The following is a 19,752-nucleotide window of genomic DNA, read 5'->3' on the forward strand; positions in this document are numbered from 1 at the left end:
CGTCTGCATCTAAGTGTCTCTTCCTGCGAATGTAATGAATACACTGTATTTTCTATGAGATGTACGTCTAAAAGTGTCTGATAAATGAATACACACACACACACACACACAGGCTGAAACTGCTTGTCCCGACGGGGTCACGGAGAACCGGGGCCTAACCCGGCACCCCAAGCGGGACTCGAACCCCAGACCCGCCGGAGAGCAGGACCCAGACGAGCCCGCCGAGTCATCACGTCATCACGTCATCACCCTTCATGTATTTGTGTGTAGTTGGCGGAAATTTTATTTTGCGTCCGGATACGAAAACTGCGATGTTTACGGGATATCGTATTCAAATCCAGCGGGGAGCCAGCGAGCCGGAACACGAAAGGGGGGGAGGAAATGAACCGAAAGGACGTTAGCTGGGAATCCGCTGCATTTGCTGTTTTACGTTTCTTACAGAGTATATGAGGTTTTTAAAGCCCTGCAGACCGGTAACATCCCCCAATGTCCGGCTCCCACGATGACGTGTAAATTGCTACCGACTCGTCCCTCGTCCCCACCGAGACCGAGCGCGGCGCCGGCGGTCCTGCCCTTCCTACCCGAAGAGCTTGAGGAAACAGGGGTGGCAGTAGGGCTTGTTCTCCTGCTCCTTGAAGGAGCCCTTGCTGAGGGGCTTGAGGCAGAAGTTGCAGACCAGGTGGTGAGGGTGGAACTTGGCCCCCATGGCGGTGACACAGCGGCCCAGGATGGGCTGCTGACACGCGTGACACACGCTGCCGCGGGACTGGTGGTAGTGGGCCTCGCACAGCGGCTGGCCCTCGTGCTCAAAGAAGCTGCCGTTCACAAACGGAGTGTAGCACTCCTGTGGAGAGAAGAGCGAGCTCGTGGCAAGAGCCTGGACCGGTAACACGCTGTCACACTGGACCGGTAAAACATGAGGTTAATGCGCAGCCGTGAGAAAAAGTTTGTGAACCCGCTGCAATGACCTGCAGTTCTGCATTAATCCCCGCAAATGTTGAAATAACTTATTCACTCTCTACCGGTACAGCAGCTTGTGTCTTACCGTGACTCTGCCCTTGGTTGTTTCCTCCAGTTTTTCCAAGAAGTTCAGCACCTCGTTCCTGCTTTGCCAGACTTTGACTTCACCAGTCACTATTCGAGTGTTTTCAATAAACTCCGCGCCTGAGTTCACCATCAGCCCTGCCTTTGAGCTTTTTGTGAATGAAAGTCGCCTTATAAATAGTCTCCACGGCTCGCCACGCGCTAATTCCAGCTGTCCTGCCATGTTTGGAAGCAGCTCTGGAAATCACCCACCATAAATGCTTTCAGATGTTCCGTTGTGCCGCTCGGATCGCCGGACTTGACTGAAAACAGATTCCTCTCGCAACCCTTTTAATACCGGAAATAGCCAGAAGTCACCATGAACCGTGAGCCATGAGGCGTGTGCAACATATGCAGGCACGCACACGCTCGGGGGCACGACATGGATGGGATGCTAGTCCATTACAGGGTAGCCACACACGCATACAGAGTCAGTATGAGCAACACAAAGCATCCAATTCACCTGAACTACACGTCTTTGGACCGTGGGAGGAAACCAGAGCACCTGGAGGAAACCCACGCAGCCATGGGTAGAACATGCAAACTCCACAGAAACTGAGCTGGATTCAAACCAGCACATAAACAGCGCAGGCGCTGCGAGGTACCAGCGCTACAGTATATGCTGCACCACGAAGCGCGGCCATAAAGTAATGCCATCACCCAAAAACAGCATAACAGGAGACAAGCGATGAAAAGGCTGCAGAAGGGCACCGATGGACTTGCAGCGAGACAAAGACAGAGAACACAAACAAGAACCTCGATCGAGATAAACCCAGCGAACGAATCAAGTGCGAACATATCAGGCTGCTTTAGAAAGGCAGTCGGTATTAAGGTCTGTTCATTTTATTCGTCCCTCGTGCATCGATTTGCGCGTGGTGCATGCACGGACTGTATTTTTTACCACACCTTGTAAAATAGCATTAGGAGATGAGGAGATACCAAAGCACCATGTGCCATCAGTGCTGACCTGCTGTTCCTGACTGATATATACACAGAAGCACAAACACACACACACACACACACACACACACCGTCCGAAACCGCTTCTCCCAGGCAGGGTCACGGCGAGCCGGAGTCTAACCCAGCAAGGCTGGAGGGGGAAGGGACACAACCGGGACGGGACGCCAGTCCGTCACAAGGCACTCCAAGCAGGACTCAAACCCCAGACCCGCCGGAGAGCGGGACCCGGCCAAACCCGCCGTGCCACCGCGTCCCCTCCTCACACACACACACACACACAGAAACTGAAACACACAGAGACACTCACCCGGCAGACAAAGCACTGTGGATGCCAAAGGGAGTTGAGGGCAGAGATGTAGTTCTCCAGGATGGGCTGGGAGCAGCCTTGGCAACGGGAAGCAAACAGGGACAGGAAGCACTGCTGGCAGTACTGCTGACCCTCCCGGTCATGAAAGCCTACGAAGAAAAAATGAATCATACTTTCAGCAACTCAGGAGCAGAAGTGGAGGCATCCTGTGCAGTGTGCCGTGGGAAGATGTCCTCATAGTGCCATATATGACAAACGCCCCATAAACAACGGAATCTGTGCATTGTCAGCAATCTACAGCCATGATGGCAATCATCATTACCTTCCTCCCCAAAGGACCCCCCACACTTAACACAGCAGAAACACTCTGGATGCCAATTCTTGTCCAGGGCTGTGACCATTTTCTGTAGCCAGAAAGAAATTATTTTCAGGTTTGAGGTTAGTGTGGCAAGAATGTGAATATAAAGAGATATGAATAAAAATAAGCACAGAGGTAAGCTGACTCACATTGAGTATGGGTTTAGTGCAGTGAGCACAGTGTGGAGAGTACAGGGAGAAGTAGTCGGCTTCACAGTAGGGTCTACCGTCCTTCTCAAAGAAGTTGCGGTTGCCCAGCTCGACCTCGCACTCTGTGCACACAAAATGCTCTGGGTGCCACACTCGGCCAAGGGCAGTCACTACCTGGATGGCAGGGGGACACCGGTCAGTTACCCACACGCCTTACCTGCACACAATTCTTTATGCATATGTAACAAGGGTATGAAGAGAGCTTGTATGTGCTTGTCTTACAGTTAAACTATACAGACTCTGGACGGATGGATGGATGGATGGATGGATGGATGGATGGAGGAGCTATGAGGCACCAGTGCTACCTATTGAACCACTGTGCTACCATAAACAATAGCATCTTACAAATATAAGTATACATACACATTCCAACTCAGAAATGGTGGGGGCAGCATCATTGTGTGGGGCTACTTTGCTGCCTGAGCAGCTTGTAGTTGAAGGGATCACTGAGGTATAAGTCGTACCAGGAAATTTGTACAGGAATGTCAGGGAATTTTTCTGATCTGAAGCTCAAAAGTTGGGTCATGCAGTGTGACAAAGACCACAAAGACAGCAGTATCAATAACAGCGAAGAAGTTCAACTCAAAATCCTACCCTCAGTCACACTTAAGTGCTGTGGCATGATCTGAAACAAGCTTTTCATAATACAAGACATTCTCCAGAAATATAAATGAACTGAAACAATTTTATTAAATGGAATGTCCCAAAATCCCCAGCTGCTGCCAAGTTCACATCAGTAGCTACAAGAGTCATTTTGTTAATGTTATTGCTGTTCAACAAGAATTCCACCAATGACTAAATCTGAGATCACATCTTTTTCCACACGCTATTCCAGGGGACTCACACTTATTGTCATGTCTGTAAACTATGCAGGATCTTAGAACTGAAAAGTATGTAGCAATAGGAAAGTCAATAGAGCCCTGGCTAAACAGACGGATTAAAAATGTCTGTAAACATCTGAGAAGTGAGGATTCTCACAACTGGTGTGGAAGTAGGTTTGTCCACCAAGCTTGAATTTTACAGCTCAAGGCCAACAAGACTAAAAATGAAAGGCAACCAACTCATGATGAAATGGAAACAGCGAACATGACGCAAAACTTGCTTATTTGTCACTTATTTCAGATTTTGTGGTTATGTTGGAGGTTTAAAGTATGTTAATTGTTGGAAACAATACCTCCCAAATTTAGTTTCACTGAAAAACTACCACTGTAACCACAGCCAACAAGGTTCCAGGGGATTTCCTGGGATGTGTCCTACTTCTTGGAGTATTTTCGGCCAACAAGCCCTGAGCCAAGCAATATCATGAATGCTAGCTTGGGCAAATTCATATTGCATCTGTTTATCAGATTTAGAACATTTAGCACAACTATATGAAGAACAGCATTGTGTACCTGTCCCACCACTGGTTTTTGGCAAGCTGAGCAGTTGCCCTTGGAAGAGGTCTGGACGCCCTGTCTGCTCAGGTCCGACTGCAGGAGGCCCAGCATGCTGTCGAGGGAGCCACCAGATGAGGCTGGCGGGGGCACAGTTTGCTGGTGCGGTGTTTGGACCTGGTTGACTGGAGGTGCCGGCTAGTAACACATGACACAGATTACAGACATGCGTCACTTAATGACAAGGTTACGATGGAAACATCACAGAGTGTATTTATACAAACCTAGACAGTATAGCCTCGATCATAGAGTGTACTTATACAAACCTAGATGGTATAGCCTTGGCCATAGGGTGTACTTATACAAACCTAGGTGGTATAGCCTCGATCACAGGGTGTACTTATACACACCTTGATGGTATAGCCTCGATCATAGAGTGTACTTATGGAAACCTAGATGGTATAGCCTCGATTGCAGAGTGTACTGATACACATCTAGATGGTATAGCCTTGATGCAGTCAAGAGATGCGGTAAACACGAGATTTACGATGCTGCTGCCGGTGTAACACAGCACACTGTTTTACAGTAAACTTCTTTATAAGTAGAAAGAGTACACTGTAAAATGACGATAAGAAGAACAGTACAGTAAATATATAAAGCAGTAACATAGGTGTTTATTATCATCATCAAGTATTATGTACCGTACATAATTGTATGTGCTATACTTTTATACGACTGGCAGCAAAGGAGGTTTGTTTACAGCAGCACCACCACGAACATGTGAGGAACACATTGCGCTACAACATCGCCAGTCGATGAGAATTTTAAAGCTCCATTATAATCATATGGGACCACCGTCATACATGCGGTCGGTCACTGTTAAGCAGCCCATGACTGCACTTCAAGCCACATGCGCAGTGTGTACATATATACGCTGTTATTTTTATTTAGTTGCTTCCTTTGTCCAAGGAATATTTCAATGTGTGATTAATAAGTAAGTAAGACTGATTTACACTCAGCCCTTATACAGTGGGATCCTATAAGTGAAAAACCACTGGAGTTAATGAAGATATACAGCCTATTTCAATACAATTATCATTCAGTACAATGGCTTTTCTGTTCACTACAGGATCGTTTTACTTTTCCGCAAGTGGTGTAAAGAAAGAGTTACAAGATTCAAGAATGCCAGTCACTATGGTCCCAGTGTCATTTCAGTCAGCAGCAGGTTCTTGCCAGATTTTACTCTACTTCACACACTAGTACAAAGAGCTCAATAAGGAATGCGATCATAAAAAATGCAGACAATAAAAATGATTGCCCAAATAAAAGTCACTTTTTTCTACTGCATTACTTGAAACAGTTTTTAGGAAGAAAGAATCACAGTTTTCAGCCCGTCTGTAAGCTGGTATAAGGAGAGCTGAATAAAACAAAGTTAAGAATTTAACAATGCAGTTTCTAAAAACAGGGGAGACTTTGGGTAACTGTGCCCCTAAAAACTTAGTTGAGAACAAGTAAAAGGAAACATTCAAAACCAGACAGAACACATAGAGTGCTCAATAGTTGCTACAGAAATAGAGTTGTAGCGTAATTCAGAATAGAGGAAGCACTAATGAGGCATTTCAAAATGAGAAAAGTGGCATCTAAAATGCAAACTGTATAGAAATGGGTTAAAATGGCTTTCATTTCATCACAATAAGGTAAAAATAAAACGACAACACAGACCTCAGAAAGACATTGCTTTCCTCCGATGCTAAATGTGAAAAATAGAGACACTGGGCAAGTGGTTATTGATTAATGAAAATATAACATCAAAAAGCACACTAAAAAGTTGCTATAAAAATATTAACACGCAAAACTTTGGTGTTACTGTCGTGCGTAACATTTTTATTTACTATATTTTATTTATTCATTCATTATTTGTTTACTTTATTATTTAATTTTCATTTGATTTCTCAGCCCTGTTACTGGAAGGAAGGATGCACCCATATTCAGCAAAGTACTCTATTCAGAGCATGGTAAGTATCTTGATAGAGGGTATTAGAGAGCAGCAGGATCTGAACCATGAGCCTTCAGATTACCAGACAACACCCTTTACTACTACACTGTATGCTATAGTGTTAAAATATTTTGATTTTTTTTATTTTAATTATGTATACTAGGATATTTTCTGTGCATGAACCTGGGCGTTTACTGATACACTTTAGCTGTACTTTCATTGTAAGCAGCACAACTTAGTGTTCTGGTCAGTTTTCTAACAACAGAACTTTGACAAAATCAAAGAAAAGCCGGGAGGATTTGGAAAGGAAGGGAAAGGATTGGGCAGAGATTTTTTGATTTTTCTTTCCAAACTGATTCTTAACTACAGGCAATTTAACTGATGCAAGGGAAAAAACTAACTGCACATTATAATGTGCATGAAATGTAGTCATAAATACTTGCGACAGTGAGAGACCTACTGAGCTTTGCACTCTGAAGTCGGAGAGAGAGGCCATAAGTTTGTCCAACTCTAAAGTCGCGGAGGTGGCTGAAGGCTTTGCTGGCCTGGAAGAAAATCAAAAACGGTCATGGTTAATGTTCAGACTGACACACTAATCAATACATTTACATTTAACAAACACTTTTGTCCAAAGCGACGTCCAACAAACTATATGTAGTGTTATCAGCTGACACACCTTATTCACCGTGGTGACTTACACTGCCAGATACACTACTTACACTGGGTCACTCATCCATACATCAGTAGAACACACACACACTCTCTCTGTCACTCACACACTATGGGTGAACCTGAACAGCATGTCTTTGGACTGTGGGAGGAAACCAGAGCACCCGGAGGAAACCCACACAGACACGGGGAGAACATGCAAACTCCACACAGACTGAGTGGTGATCGAACCCACGTCCTCTCGCACCACCCAGGCAATAATCTTACGTGTAGTGCCATCGACATCCAGCAAACTGGAGACAGTATGACACCGAAGGAAATTAAAAGTTGAACAAACACTCAGAGCCACATGAACAGCACAACTAGACCACATTAAATACTGTACAAATACACAAGAGCAACATTAGTTGCAGTACCCAGGAGTGGAGGCAGGGGGCACCGCCTTGTCTCTCCCTGGCTCCTCACGACCTCTGGAATTCTGGTAGTCCTTCTGCTTGTCCCCCTCAACCTTTTTAGTTGTGGGGAACTGAGCCAGAATCTCATCTGGAAGGTGGGAAACAAGAGCCGTTCGGCGGTGTCTCTGCGGATCTCATACAGCTGCACACAGCGAAAGAAAGACACGGTGTGGACGTCCGGTACTGACCTGTGATGTTGAACTGGGTGGCATTGAGCTCCTGGAGTAAATGGTCCAGCTCACTCAAACCGCCCCCTAACACAGAAGAGGAGGAGAAGGCTGGGGGAGGGGGTGGGTCAGGGGAGCGCGGGGAGCGTGGCTTGCACACCGTGCTGGGAAGAGAAAGGGAGAAGAGCGATGTTAGTTCTGCGCTCGAGTTCGGAAAGCGGTTTAACGGCACTGTGAAGACACGTCATCTGTGAGGGACGCAGGTAGACGCACCGACAACGTCGACCAGGGAAGGTAAATTCCAGGAAACAAACACGGGTGGATGGGTAGAGGGACAAACTGAAGTGAACCACAAACAGCCAGAAACTTATGGAGATTAACTGATGTACAGACGCCCTCTTATGTAAATCTGATTTATGTAAATCGAGATTTACGGGAAAAATTGCCGACACACACATTATTTACGGATAGCATTTTTATTCTATGTAAAACGTCTGAAATACGTTAAGCGCAACTTGGCATAACCAGACAAGGCAGGAAGCTGCATCTTCCCGGTTCTTACGTGTTCTGAGTCATGAACACACCTCCTCTCCTTAGTGTACTGCTTTTTTCCCATATTTTTTACCCTTTTCATTATTCACAGTTCCTCGTGGTAAACGTGCACTTGAAGGAAAACGAGAAGCGTCTCGCAAGCGTCCAGCAATCGATTTGGGGATGAAATTGAAAATAATAAGGAAGTATGAAGGTGGACAAAGATCACGGTCTATAACACAGGAACCAGGTTTAGTCGTATCGACTATAAATACGAAAGTGAAGGATGCTGTACGTATGAAGGAGCAGCGGAAGGAACAGCTAAAACAACAGTAATAACGAAGAAACGTGAAGGTGCAATAACTGAGATGGAAAAATTATTACATTCACATTTACATTTATTAATTTAGCAGACGCTTATACCCAAAGTGACATACATCTCAGCAAAAGTACAATTCATGCATTACATTGAGAGAAGGAGACAAAGCTGCAGACATGAAAGTCTCAAGCAAACCTAGTTTGTTCCCTACTACTTGCTGCACCGAGGTTCATCGTTCAAGTAGGTGCATAAGCCACAAATCCTGATACCCATACCATTTTTTTTTTTTAAACATTATAAGATACACAAATGAACAGTACAATACCAGAGTAATGGCTGAATAAAGGTTGTATCTGGAGATGCTTCTGGAGTTACGATGCGTGAACAGTTACACCATAGATGAGCTGGAGAGATCTCGGGCGAAGCGGATCCGGAAAAGGTGAGTTTTCAGACCCTTCTTGAAAACAGACAGAGTTTCCGCAGTTCTGAGTGACAGGGGAAGGTCATTCCACCACAACGGACCCAGAACCGAGAACCTTCGAGCTTTGCCTTTCGTGCGCGGGACCACCAAGCGAGCAGAAGTAGATGAGCGAAGGGGCCTGGCTGGGGTGTAGCGGTTGATCAAGTCTTGTAAATAGCTGGGAGCAGTTCTATTGATGCATTTGTACACAGGAACCAGGGTTCTGAATTTGATTCGGGCAGCTATAGGAAGCCAGTGCAGAGAAATGAGTAGAGGAGATGCATGGGAGCGCTTCGGCAAATCAAACACAACTCGTGCAGCAGCATTCTGAAGAAGCTGCATAGGTGTGATGGCAGTAGCAGGATGGCCACATAGGAGAGAGTTGCAGTATCCAGACGGGAAGTCACCATGGCCTGGACAAGTAGTTGGGCGGAGTCAGTAGTGACGTAGGGACGGATCCTACGAATATTATGCAAGATGTATCTGCAGGACCGGGTTGTGGCTTCGATATGTTGAGAGAATGACAGACTCGCATCAATCGTTACTCTCAGACTCTTAGCGAAGGAGCTAGGCGAAATGAGTGAGTTGTCCAGTTTGATCGAGAGGTCGTGACAGGAGGATAGGTCAGCTGGGAGGTAAAGAATCTCCGTTTGGGAGAGGTTGAGTTGGAGATGGTGATCATACATCCGTGAAGAGATGTCCGACAGGCAGGCAGCAATGCGTGCGGAGATGTCCGACGCACCGGGTGGAAAGGAGAGGAAGAGCTGGGTATCATCAGCAGAGCAGTTATTAATGTTATTATGTTAAATGTTGGGGGAGGAGGGGGAATCCGACATACGGAACTTTCGACTTACGTAAAGGGTTGAAAAACGGTCTATTTGCGTAAGTCGAGGGGTCTCTGCAGACGACCGGACGGCCACTGAACTAATGACCACAGTGGACCAAAGAGAAAAATATGGAGTATTTCGAAAAAACAGACAGTAGAAACATGGGTATGAACGTTACCTGTAGAGTTTGTCAGTGTCAGGGTTCTGAGACACATTGGCCTTCATGGCGGCGGACACAGTCTAAGAGAGTAGAAGAAACAAGAGGAAACATTAATGGGGCACTTTACACAAATACTTACAGCCACCTAGACTTACCACGGTCACCTCATTAATCTTATTACAGTGGGTCCTTTATTGGGACTGAGAGCTGGTTCTTGTAAAGCTCACCAGTTCAACGCAACACAAAGGGCTCATCATCAGTTCTATAATTCCATTCCATTCTACATTCAGATGTACATTCGTTCTTTTGTCAGACGCTTCTCTCCAAAGCGACGAACATCTCATAGAAAATACAACGTGTTCGTTGCATTAGCAGAAAGAGACGCTCAGATGCAGACGTGTGATTCTCAAGTGCAGTTAGTTTGTTTCTTTCCACCACATGAACCAACGTTCATCACGCGAGTAGCTGCATAAAACGTTATCCGAATATCGACGATTCCTGATCACCTTCTTAGTAATTTTTTTTTTTCTGAGATACATATAAAAATTTACTTTACATTACAGGAGTAGCTGCACAAAGGTTTATCTGGGCATCATCTTAAAGTTATGGTGCATGAACGTTTACACCTTACATGAAGTCGGAGATGATGGGCGAAGTGAGTCTGGTGAGTCTATTCTAATTCTATATGCAGCTACTCACATGATAATATGTGCTGAAAAAAAGACAACGGTTTGGACTAAGTGACTGTACTTCGAAAACTGCACGTCTGCATCTGTGTCTCTGCAGAAGCAGCAGCGAGGAGAAGTTTTCGGAGGGAAACTCGTTCAATCACTGCGCAGTGCGAGGCCCCCGGCAGGAGTGTTTGCGACATGTTGTAAATGTTTACAAACACAAGGCAGCACCGATTCTTCACAATTGCTGCGTCAGCTAATTGTATGAAGCTTTGGCACACAATTTGTACTGTATGCCAGCTCTCTTTAAGAAAAGAGTAGTACAGTAAGTTAAATAGTTCTGAAAAGTTTTAAAAGTCAAAAGTCTGGTACGCGAAAGCTCCTAAGACCTGCTGCATATTTCCCATTATTTCTGCAACATCACAACGACCGCTCGCTCCATCTGCTGCACGGTCACATCGACCGCGCTGCTGCAAGACACTATATTTTTTAACTGTTTGGGTCTCCGTCAGTGTTTGGGTGTCCAGCAGCAACTTAGTTTTGCTTACAAAACTTTCAGTTTGTGATTCCCTTCAAGTTACGTTTACTTAAAATGTCGAGAAAGCAAAAAAAAAAAAAAAAGTGTTCCGGTGGTGCTGAAAAGAAGCAGAAGACGATTTAGAAACTAAAAATAGCAAAGCAAACACCTGAATTATTCTACCTTAGTATCACATTAGTACTAATATTAATTAAAATGTAATATTTACTTTTATTATTTAGCAGATGCTTTTCTCCAAAGCAACTTGCAGCACTAAGGTATTTACAATTATTTAGCCCTTCATAAAGTACTTTGCTCAAGCGCACTACAGCCAGAGGGGGGATTCAAACCTGTAACCTTTGGGTCCAAAGGAAGCAACTCGAAAGACTGTGCTACCAGCTGCCCCCTTTCTTGCACGAGTACCGGGTGAAAGTAGTGGAAAAATACAACAAATCCCTGTTGTACAACATGACATTCACACGTGTTGTTTAAATATTCTCATGGTTCACATAATACAGCATTAGGAGATTTGTGACTTACGAGGTTGTCGGAACGGAACCTCATCGTAAATCAAGGACCACGTTTATACGGATGAACCAGCCAAAATACCACGTTTATACGAGGTGTACTGATACCGATGTCAAGTGCAATGAAGTAGTTATCGATCGGACCGGCCACCGACGCGCAACCTTTCCTCACTTGGCTGATTCTGAGCGACTGCTTCTCCCACCCACCTGCTGAGGAGTGTACGCGGGGGGTGGTGGTCGATCCTGGATGACCTCCCGGGGCCCAGAGACAGCTGGACCCAAAGGACCGGAATCCGAGATGCCTCCGGGGGGGTCGGACGTAAGGAGGACCGGACGTCTGGCCAAGGGAGAGGTGGAGTTCTCCAGATCAGCTAGAAGTTCGTCTTCATAGGGAGGAAGATGGGTGAGCAGAGCGCCACGTGGGGAGAGGGTATCGCACAAGACAGTGCAAAGACCCACATGTCAACTTTCAAATGGCTTCAGAGGAGAAGCACGAGTGTCGACACATTTAATGCTCTCGGTGTGAATGGACAGCGAGCAGTAGGGAGGGGCGCGCATGGAGCTAAGGCACTGACACGCACCGGATGGAGAACACGGTCGGAGGTGAGCGCAAAGCGAGATGAGCAGAAGGACAGTAGAGTGCAAAAAAGAAAAAAAAAAAATCATTGTTTAGTAGGAAATTCCTACAAAACTGCGCAGGAATGAATGGAAGAGACATTAACGGGAGGCACAAATGCTCGCAAGTAGACAAACAGTTACATACCAAAGACAACAATACGAGGACTGAGAGGGGAGTAAGGTGGGTCAGGCTCTCCTACAGGTAGAGAGACACACAGTGAGCAATCCTGGAGCGGGGCGGGCAGCCGGGCACAGCGCACGGGACACGGGGGGGCAGATCCATCAAACAAAACAGAGCCGGAATTTTTAGGCGTGTATCCACGTGTGCTCTATAAGAGCGACATACGATACGTGACAGTGTTTACCGACATCCACAAACAGCAGGGACTCATTCACGCGAACGTCCGAAAGCGCGTATTCGGGAAAGAAACGCTTAAGCCATATATAGCCAGTGTCACAGAGTTAGTCCCTTAACTATCTCTTACTTCCAGGCGCTTAGTTTTTCTTCAACCATATCTGCAGAGGAAGGACAGTGACACTGCTTGGCTGCAGATAGCGAGCATTCGTGTGGCTCCTAGCGGCCCTCCGCGCCTCTTCCACGCGACGATAATAACGGGGGCCTCTCCCTGAAATCATATCCCCATAAGGCCAAAATATTCAGCCTTACATGCGACCCTTCCTTTGTCTTTGTCGGAGTAAAGTTTTCCACGGTGGATAATTACACGGGTAAAATACCACGCCGCTTCCCGAAGATGTGACTTTTGTACGGGCTTTTGAGTAAAGTACAAATTGCTCACAATAGCTCACTAGACCTCGCCACGCGTAGTATTTGTACGCGTGTGAGTCGAGACGGCAAGTTCCACACGTGCGAAGGGAGAAACACACGCTAGCAGGCACAAAAGCATGCACACACACACACACACACACACACACACACACACGGGGCTGCTCATATATGGCACTGAAATTCTCTCAATGAGAATTATGACCATATTTAGTGTTCCCTGTGTTTTTTTTTTTTTTTTTTAAATCTTGGCCTCTGGCTCTGAGACAAATAAACCCAACCTGCACAGTGAAGTGTTTACAGAACCCCACGGCGCAAGTAAGAGGAAACACTGCATATACTGTGAAAACTGTACATACACATATTTCACATTATATACATGTGATATTTTTTCATTTTTATCATCTTTATATAACGTCATCTCAGCATATTTCATCATGTATGTTAGACAACTGGCCCACTGTTCTCCCAGCCAGGTGAAAGACGCCAGGCTTTATAACTAAACTAGCAGACATAATTCAAGTCACACACTCACTGTCCCGTTACACAACAAAGCAGGATCTCAGTCCAAGAGCAGGGAGCCTTTGTGCCCATTATTACGTATTTCCGTGGACACTGCGGTTCGTACATGTGTTTCTCATCTAGGATCATGCGCTACTGTTGTTGGACAAAACTTTTTCTTTAATAAGGCTGCTGTCGTTTTGCAAACGTTTCTTGGCGACCTAATAAGCAGGTAAGAAGAGAGACCAGGCTGCTGGTGGTGGTACAATGAACCGATTATAGGTGAAATGTAAATGCCGCGTGTGAAAGAGCCTCCCTCCCTCCTGGTTTTGAACTTTTCAGTGAAGAAGGAGTGGAAAAAAAACTGCAGCGGCGCGCGCAGAAATGAACAACGTGAGTCAGTGACAGCGCGCGCCCGATTAATAAGACTGATACATTGTGGATACATAACGGATACATTAGACGATTAGATACATTATTGATACATCATTAGATACATGATTATTGATACATCATGTTGCAGAAGGTCGAGCGGAAACGCGCCTCCTCCTCCAAAAGCCTCCTATTATTAGCCGCGCCGTGTTGTAAAATGTGTCCGTTGCTGCAATTTACTCTGAAAGACAGTAAGTTACTTTTCCTCGACGTGATGGTAACGTTACAGAAACGGAGCGCAGCGCAGCGGCTCCTTCGCAAGATCGAAAACTTCAAGGAAGACTTGGGTTTTACATTGACATCCTCGCCCTTCCTGTTCCTCAAAAGGACTTTTCGCCCCCCCGAGGGGTTCACTTTAGCGGGACGGCGGACGGAGAACGAGAACGAGAACGAACAAGTTTGTCCGGACCGGGATGTGTGTAAAGGCTCCGCCGCTCCGCCGTTCCGCCGTTTCGCCGCTCCACCCTCCGCCCTCCGCGCTCCCGCTCCGCGCTCCCGTTAACTACATACCGAGATCATCCATGGGGCTCCGCGGCGCACTGATCCCACACTGACTTACTGGCTTCGCTTCACTTCAAGTCAATAACAGCAGCATTAATGACTATTCGCGTTATTATTGCCTCTCTCGTTTCTTTTCTTTTCTGTAAAAAAACGTGGCGCTTTGCGGTGTCGCTCCTGCGAGCGCTGGATCAGACAGGGCGTCTTCTCCCTCCTCTCTCTTCTTCCTCCTCCTCCTCCTCCTCCTCCTCCCTTCGCCCCTGCTCTGCGATGACCGCCCCCCCATTCGCCATTCCCCATTCCCCATTCCCCGTCCGCCCCCCACGCGGGCAGGTGACGTCAGCACGCACATTCCTAGACCATATTTGGGATAGAAAATTAAGGAATTGGGCTCGAGCGCTGGCGGGACGTTGGAGCCGCTGCGGGAAAAGTGGCTCCGAGGTCCCGCCGGTCCGACGATCCTCGACAAAAAAAAAACAAAGGCGCTAATGAAACGTGTCCATATTACACTGCTCTGCAGTGGGGAGGTGATGATGGCGCTGCTGCAGTGGGCTTCATATATCTGATCAGCATCAGGATCAGAATGAGGTTTTATTTGCCAAGTGTACTGACGCACACAAGGAATTTGCTTTGGTGCTTTCGGTATTACAGACAATAGACAAGAAGACAGACAGCTGACACGGACACAGAATAAATAAATACTTACAGAGTAAATGGAATAAACAGAAAAAAAAAGTAAATTACAAAAGTGATGGGATATATTGCACTGATAGGAGACCTATAGGGGAGTGTAACTGTTCATGAGGGTGATGCCGGAGGGGAGAAGTGTAAAGAGTTTGTACCCGGGGTGTGTGGGATCAGTGTGCCATAATACACCATCGTATACCATCATAGGGATCAGATACAATACATACTGGTGAACAGGACAAGTGTGAAATCAGAGCAAGGGAATTTATATATCGTATACCCTCATATACCATCACAGGGATCATACGCAGCAGGCCGACATACTGGTGAACAGGACGAAAAGTGATATCGGGGCAAGAGAATTTATATATCGTATACCATCGTATACCATGACAAAGATCATATACAGTACGTACTGGTAAACAAGAGAAAGAATGAAATCAGGGCAGAGAATTTATACATCAGATACAATCATAGAGATCATATAGAGTACTTACACAGGAGCAGTACAGAGTGAAATCAGGAGAAGGAAATAATCATAGCAACTTTAGGTTACTCTGAAAAAGAGACAAAAACATTGTGCGTGTGTGTGTGTGTGTGTGTTTGTGTGTACAGAATATGTTTCATTGCAAGTAATACTGCAACATGGACAGACACACACGCACACACACATATATGTAGAGACCACACTGGTATAGCTAACTACCTACTTTTTAACAATTACAATACAATACATATTCAAAATTTCAATTTACTGTAAGACTACAGTGTATATTCAAACATATTAGTGTATCAATACACAAAATACCTCCAAACAGTCCCTCCATGTAAAACTGCTCTTTCATATATAATTTTCCTAATTCATAACATTCACTTTGGGAGGGTGTGGTGGCGCAGTGGGTTTGACTGGGTCCCGCTCTCCAGTAGGCCTGGGGTTCGAGTCCCCCTTGAGGTGCCTTGCAACGGAGTGGCGTCCCGTCCTGGGTGCGTCCCCTCCAGCCTTACGCCCTGTGTTACCAGGTTAGGCTGCAACCCCATGTCGGACAAGCGACTTCAGATGATCTGCGTGTGATAACTTTCACTTCTCTTTTTCATAAGTTATTTTATGAGAATCTTTGCGTTCATTACGATCACGAGACATGACCGCAGACAATGAAATGTGAACTTAGTTTCACTGTGCGCTACAAACAAACTGTACTTAAGAATCACACATCTGCAGCTATGTCTCTTTCTCCTAATGTAATGCACAAATTGTATTTTCTGTGAGATGTACGTCGCTTTGGAGAAAAGCATCTGCTAAATGAACACGTGTAAATGTAAACGAGTGACTCTCAACTGCCTCCAGTATGTATACATGCATGTGTGTGAACGAGTGTGTTACATTACTCGAATGTAGAGAGTACATGGGTACTGGCAGCAGGAGTTTAACGCAGTGTATCTAGAGGACAACGGTGTCGGCTAAATTCAGCATAGTTATCGCTGTATTTTCCTTTGGAGAAGAGCATCAGCCAAATTAATAACTGTAGTTAGAAGCAGCACTGACAACAGACACACTTTGATTTATTCTGCAAATGAGATTTAATAAAAGCAAGGAAAGATAAAACTCTTTAGGATGCAAATTCTGACACTACCCCCCCCCCTTTTTTTTTACACTGTTTTACTTAACCTACCACAGTTCTGGTCTCTTTTTCCAGGCAGCAACTGGAAAGAATTCCAAGGGCAAGATGAAATCTTTTCCAGGCACGTGGAAGAGCTCCAGCAGTGGTGCCAGGAGGCCACACACCCGCTGGCTTGTGATGCCACAGCTTCTCTCTATTATTCGCCAAGTGGGAATAGTAACCAGCGCCTGCCACAGCTGCGCTCGACTGCCCTCATCTCTTTCTCTCGCTTTCTCTGTGGTTTCACCAGTTCTCCGTTTATTTAGCTGAGAAAGGAAACCAAGACAAGGACTGTGGTGCCTCTCTGCATGGATCTGCTCTTTTCATATTTTCCATTCCTCCCACATTTGCCCGCACTGCATTTATTCTTTATTTTAGGAGAGGGTTGCACAGAGGGAGCTTTGTGTTTTGTAGATTTTTATTTTCCCTGAGTTAATTTCAGGATATTTTTCAGTGTCCTCTTTAAGTTACATAATGGGAAAAATTAAAACAGAAGAATGACAATTCGTTGCAGTCCTGGGTAGCAGAAACAGGAATGAACATTTACACTGAACTACAGCTACCAGCATTCTGCAAATAGGCGCCTGTGAAATTTGTCGAAAGGGCTGCTGGGAAATAGAGTCCACTCGCTACGGCTTCCTTCGAACTGCCGAATCGTTGGAGCACGTTAGGTAGCCAAAAAACGCGCAATGTGGAAAGTGGGGCTACGACAATCATTAAGAGAAGTTTATTTTCAAGAATTACAATATGACACCTCCCCTCACAAACTCTACTTATCTACCGATGTTGATAATCATACTGATGAGAGAGAAAAAAAAAATGTAGACAACCAACACGAACAAGCAGCCGCTACTCAGCGACGAGTCTCAGAAACAATAGAAGAAATTTCCGAGGGTGAGGACTGCATTCTGGTGTTTGTAGTTTTAGTTCTCCCTGTGCCCCATGTAGGTACCAATATACGGTGAAGTTTAAAACTACAACTCCCTGAAAAACAAAAAAAAAAAATTTGACAAGCTACACAGACTGCCATTTTTACCTAAAGCCGTTCGGGTTTGTAGTTCGAATATGCATTTTTCCGAAGGAATAACTGGTTAATGAACTACATTTCCCATGTTTCAAGGATTTCTGTATTTCTACAAAGCACCCGCGGAGCCGCATCAGTCGTATGTTGTTAAAATAACCGTTTCGGGTTATGTTGTTCGTTTTCCTACAGCGTAACGGTTGTTTAATTCCACGCAACAACCCATCCGGGTCCAACCACGTTTGACTTCTTCCTTCGCAAAATACAAGTTGCCGCAACCGCGGTCGACAGAATCATGGCAACGGAAAATGAAAGCGATTTTCACATTTCAGAGACTGCTTCCAAAACCGAAAAGTCTAAAAAGGGTACAGTTTAATTCAGCAACTTAAGTGCCATGTATTAACGTTGGAGAATTAGCTTAACTGACTGCAGCTGTTCGCTGTTCACTCCGCGTATGACCGAGTAAGAGTCGCAACGTTTGGCTCAACGGTTTGTGCCCCGCGAAGTGTTTCGTTTCAAGGCTCCGAGAGTCACGTGCGGCAGCGCGCGCTTTCCTCTAGTGACCTTAAGATCAGTTTGCAGACTTGATTAGTTGTAAAAACTTTGTCGGGTCGGGTCAGGTCAGGTCAGGGCGAGGGCGCTGCAGCTCCTTCGCATTCAGGTGTGTCGCGCTGGCGCTCGGCTGGCAGCTCTCTAACTTTGTCTCTGTGTGGCGTCCAAACCCCGTCCCTTGGCCTGTCCCTCATGTGTCCCCCAGAGTTCGTGTGGAGCCAGCAGGCTACCTGGCTGCTCCTGCGCACGCGCCTCTCCATGGACGCCGACTTCAACCGGCCCGTCTGCAAGATGAAGAAGCTGTGGGCGACGGTGGCCGAAAGGGTGACGGCGAAGCTGCGGGAGCTGGGCGACGACGTCACCGTGAAGGCCCACGAGTGCGACAGCAAGTGGCGGAACATGATGTCGACGTACCGCAAGAACGCCGAGAGGGCGAAGAGACGGGGCGCTCAGATCGTGCACTGGGAATTCTTCCAGGCCATGCATGACGTTCTGGGCAAGGCCGCCGATGACTCGGACGAGCAGAGGAACGGTCAGCTCAGCAAGAAGCTGGCGACCGTCATGGCAAGTAAAAAATTCACGCCAATCCTTCCGACTCCTCCCCTGCCCCCCACGCCTTCCCCCTCCCCCGCGCCTTCGAGGCCCCCCCAGGACGTTCTACAGCTGTACCTCGAGCTGCAGGAGCGCAAGATGGATCTCTGGACCCAACAGAAGGATCTCGAGGAGAGAAAGATAGAAGCTATAAATAATCTGGCCAGAGCCATCTCTAGTCTGGCTGCTGAGCGCAGCTCCCACAGCGTCACCGGGGACAGTGGGTAGACGGCTCATTGTAAAGAATAGCTGTGAACGTTGGTACGTCTTCAGGTCATTTTTCGAACCGCTTTCCACGGTCGAAAGGTCGTGGCAATGCCGGCCGAAACCCTTGGAAATGCCGCTTTCTGCAACGAGCATGAATGGCAGAAAGACCACGAAGGTACACACATCATTAAATTTTCACCTCGTTCTTGCCTCTTGGAATGAAATCTCTAATTATTTTTGATTGGACTGATTTAGTTAGCTTGTCTACGACTCATCTTGCAGCCAAGCGACTGAAAATTGTCATTTAACTGTTTCTTTTCAAGGTTTTCACCCTCATGCCTTTGCGCACAGTAAACCGATGACTGAATATTTCTGTGTCGCTGGAGTCAAATGTGTGTCGCAAAAGTGACCGACGTCACAGCCTTCAATAAATCTTTTTATTCATATGAAACAGGAGGAACATTAAACACAAGTTGAAGTTGGGCAGGTAATTTCCAGGAACTTGAAATGCAGTGTGGTGGTTAGATCCCTCCTCTAGACTCAGGTCATGGGTTCAAATCCCACCTCCTGCAGTAGTATCTTTAATCAAGGTACTTACCCTGAACTGATACAGT

General features: G+C 46.1%; 2 protein-coding genes across 7 annotated transcripts; one reads left to right on the plus strand and one right to left on the minus strand.

Moving 5' to 3' along the window:
* Positions 1 to 236: 236 nt before the first annotated feature.
* Positions 237 to 15,104, minus strand: LOC108919305 (transforming growth factor beta-1-induced transcript 1 protein-like). 2 transcript variants are annotated; one of them, XM_018727210.2, is made up of 12 exons: positions 14,435 to 15,104; positions 12,353 to 12,403; positions 11,797 to 11,972; positions 9,893 to 9,954; positions 7,599 to 7,741; positions 7,372 to 7,498; positions 6,747 to 6,831; positions 4,309 to 4,488; positions 2,858 to 3,031; positions 2,673 to 2,754; positions 2,351 to 2,499; positions 237 to 844 (listed from the first exon to the last, which is right to left on the minus strand). In XM_018727210.2, the coding sequence occupies exons 1-12, from the start codon at positions 14,445 to 14,447 to the stop codon at positions 578 to 580; spliced, it is 1,509 nt and encodes a 502-aa protein (XP_018582726.1). In that variant the 5' UTR covers positions 14,448 to 15,104; the 3' UTR covers positions 237 to 577. The 2 variants fall into 2 exon arrangements, with proteins under 2 accessions (XP_018582726.1, XP_018582736.1); XM_018727220.2 differs by lacking the exon at positions 12,353 to 12,403.
* Positions 12,412 to 19,711, plus strand: LOC114909196 (uncharacterized). Of its 5 annotated transcripts, XM_029246773.1 has the most exons (4): positions 12,412 to 13,724; positions 14,252 to 14,339; positions 16,804 to 18,153; positions 18,546 to 19,711. In XM_029246773.1, the coding sequence occupies exons 3-4, from the start codon at positions 18,084 to 18,086 to the stop codon at positions 19,157 to 19,159; spliced, it is 684 nt and encodes a 227-aa protein (XP_029102606.1). In that variant the 5' UTR covers positions 12,412 to 13,724; positions 14,252 to 14,339; positions 16,804 to 18,083; the 3' UTR covers positions 19,160 to 19,711. The 5 variants fall into 5 exon arrangements, with proteins under 5 accessions (XP_029102606.1, XP_029102604.1, XP_029102605.1 ...); XM_029246771.1 differs by having other exon boundaries at positions 12,412 to 14,339; XM_029246772.1 differs by having other exon boundaries at positions 12,412 to 14,339; positions 16,808 to 18,153.
* Positions 19,712 to 19,752: the final 41 nt, after the last annotated feature.

This window comes from Scleropages formosus, chromosome 20, assembly GCF_900964775.1.
Source record: "Scleropages formosus chromosome 20, fSclFor1.1, whole genome shotgun sequence".
Taxonomy (NCBI): domain Eukaryota; kingdom Metazoa; phylum Chordata; class Actinopteri; order Osteoglossiformes; family Osteoglossidae; genus Scleropages; species Scleropages formosus.